This window comes from Penaeus japonicus, unplaced genomic scaffold, assembly GCF_977035675.1.
Source record: "Penaeus japonicus unplaced genomic scaffold, GWHDUDI00000001_assembly GWHDUDI00000022, whole genome shotgun sequence".
In the NCBI taxonomy this organism is placed as follows: domain Eukaryota; kingdom Metazoa; phylum Arthropoda; class Malacostraca; order Decapoda; family Penaeidae; genus Penaeus; species Penaeus japonicus.
In genome coordinates, this window is record NW_028234424.1 from 13,122,714 (window position 1) to 13,125,834 (window position 3,121).

The 3,121-nt window shown below is 39.6% G+C and overlaps 1 protein-coding gene across 1 annotated transcript; it reads right to left on the bottom strand.

Annotated features, from left to right (window-relative positions):
* Positions 1-110: 110 nt before the first annotated feature.
* LOC122245350 (tetraspanin-3) lies at positions 111-2,418 on the bottom strand. Its single transcript, XM_043003282.2, has 5 exons — positions 2,272-2,418; positions 1,402-1,590; positions 1,104-1,277; positions 765-1,016; positions 111-572 (listed from the first exon to the last, which is right to left on the bottom strand). The coding sequence occupies exons 1-5, from the start codon at positions 2,320-2,322 to the stop codon at positions 525-527; spliced, it is 714 nt and encodes a 237-aa protein (XP_042859216.2). The 5' UTR covers positions 2,323-2,418; the 3' UTR covers positions 111-524.
* Between the last annotated feature and the right edge of the window lie 703 nt (positions 2,419-3,121).

Consider the following 3,121-nt stretch of genomic DNA (forward strand, 5'->3'; position numbering starts at 1 on the left):
CCTGCGATGTGCTGATTTTTGTTGCCTTCATTCGCATGAGCAATTGCACTTATTTATCATAGGCATAAACATTTCTTAGACTGAAAAAGGATAAGTAATGAGAAAAGTAAGTAGATCAAATATTTATTAGATAACGATCATTAGAAATTATGTCCATCCAGGGTGACCTACTAATTATATTTGTGAAGCGTACAAAATAAGCAATCACTCTTGAGAACAGTAGTTAAAGCACGAAGTCAGCCTCTAGGTTTGAATTCGGAAACTTTCAGGACAAAAAAAATTGGGGACCAAAGTAGGATTTTCGGGGTCCTGCCTTTCCCCATTAAAAGTACTAAATTATTAAAAAGTATTGTTCGGCTTTGCTTCATGGCTATCCTGAAAGACTATCCATAAAACCGGTTTGTGCTTATTATGAAAGAATAAAGGTAATTCACCACAATACTTAGTATCGTGACTCCACAACACAAGGGCATGAAGAATGTCAGGCTCTCCTGGCGTAGTCGTCCACCGATCCGTTATGAATACTACTTGGAATTGTTGGCAAGACCGCAAGCGCAGCTAACACTACCAAGCTGGGGGAGGTGAAGCAATTATGACAAGATTAATAAGATAATATCAATTGGGCAAATTCTATTAAACTTATCTGATTTATGAACATCTAGGTATTTGGTTAATGAAATTTTAACAATTCCATACATATTCTGGGGTCCGATTAACAAAGGGTGTACGAAGAGAGTTACGCCGGTTATTAATGAAAAGCTTACCTGGATTAATCCGAGGATTAAAGTGGTAACACCCAAGGCGACCACAACATTCTCGACATCCTCTTTGATAGCTTGATAGCACCCTTGAGTGTAAATGAATTTTGCTGCGATTTCTTCCGATGCGTTCGCCAAACCCATGTTGCATCCAATAGTTTCTTTAATGCAACAACCCTTAGCAACACTACCGTCTGAACTGTTGTAAAACTCGGGGAGACTCCAGTCCTGGTATCCATCAACTCCACAACAGTGGAGCTGTAATGATGAAATGTAGAATTAACATTTAATAATAAAGTTGAGGTCTAGTGTTCACGGGGATTGAACGATTTAGGTTTAACATACCTCCTGTTGGGCTGCGTCAAGGGAATTGGTAAGAGCTTCATCCTCCTTCCCATAGTTCTTGAAGACCTCCTTCATGCTTTTATTAAGGAATGCTTCAGTTTCCTCCGTGTAGACGAAAAGCAGGATGGCAAAGACCACTTCGGCGACGAGTAGGAGAAGCAGGATAGCCGCGTACTAGAGACAGGTATTTCCATAAGTATCAGCTTTGTGTATTTGTGATTGCGTGTACTCACTTCAGGGATACAAGAGTTATGTGACGATGGCATGACAGCTGCATGCAAGCTACGGTAGCACTCACCGTGTTAAGCATGCAGGAGTTCTCTTTTAAGGCACCGCAACAACCGAAGAAGCCCAAGAGGAGAATGCAAATTCCGACGATCAGGATGCAGATGGGTAAAGTGAAGATTCCGCTTGCAAGTAGGGCGCTATACTCGTGGTTCTTGTAGAGGAAAATTGAAGCCAAGACAATTGTGGCCACACCTACTCCCTGTGGATTACAAAAGGCGTCACACATTTAAAAATAATAATAATTAAGTGGTTTAGACTAGCTGAACAAGTAGGTATAGTAAATATCCTATATTTGGTACGAATTATATAACAAGTGCATACAAATATATGTGCGTTAATTATATAATTAATGGAATTATCTTGTGCTGTATGGTAATTTTATGTGGGGAAGTATCCATGAGCTTTCCCCTCAATACCTCATGATATATGTTGAAGATTAAATTCAACAGTTGTAGTGTTATAATAGCCTTATTAGCATATATAATTTAACTATTTGAAGGTAATTTATTCCGGTGATAACTGCGCCATATCGGTGCACTGATAGGCAGTTGCAGGAGGAAGGACAATCAGCGATAAGTATCGATTCATAGTACCACACCTCAGAACGTAGACACAGGGTAACCAGTGACAAGATAGTTTCAAGATAGTACTTAGTTACATTTTGCCTGTTAATCATAACTCCGATTTCTATAATTAGTCGGTGAAAAAGTAACCAGCATTTACGAGTAAGTGCATACTACGCATTTAATTTGCGAAAATTCAAGTCCACAATAACATTAATAAAACCTGCCACTTCACTTATGTTTCTCCACGACTATAGGACTTCATTTATCCAAGTCGTGGCATTTCCAACCAGAGAATACAACACAAATATACTTACAAACACCACGAAGTTCAGAACGAATAAAGCGTATCTGCTGAAGCAGCCCATGTTTATGCTTGATTCTTGCCGATTTATATAGCTATTGGAGTAAAGTATGAGGAAATTAACGGAACACACTGGCGTAGAGCTCCTCAACAGGTATGCGAGTGCAGACTGCAGACTGTGGCTGCGAGGGCGGTGCGACGGTTAAAGAATGGCGGTGTTCGTTATATTATCAATGGCACAGACTTCCGCTCCATATGAAAAACTTTGAAGGGAGATAGGATTTTGAGAACTTGAGATATAACACTTGTCACAGCATAAGTGAATTTATCGCAAAAGTTTCACTAAGTGTACAGTATGCAGAGTATATTTTTACAATGAACACGGATTTGGGGATTGAAGAAGGTAGAACGAGTCAATTCAGGGGCCAAGGAGGGTTTAGTACGAGCCCGCGTCCCTGCTTCACAATATATACGAACATCCACTTGCGTCATGCGACTGGGGCACCACCTGTTAACATTAATGTTGGTGAGTATCGTTCGTTCTAATATATTAATCACAATTATAATTTGAACTTGTGTTTCACTTTTCCTAAGAAATCTTTGTACATGGAAATGTAACTTTATCAAATTTCTACATTGTTATTATACTGGTTGTAAATGGCACGCGTGAAATCACAATTTCTTTAAATGTGTTCATCAAAGTGAACGATGATTTATGAAGATTTCGATCGGAAGGAATTTCCTAGAGTGGACGCATTCGACAATGACTCATACGGGTACCACGTTTACACTGCAGCCACTACTATAGATAAATGGGTATCTAAAGTTACCGAGACCCCCCCACCCACCCACACATACACATG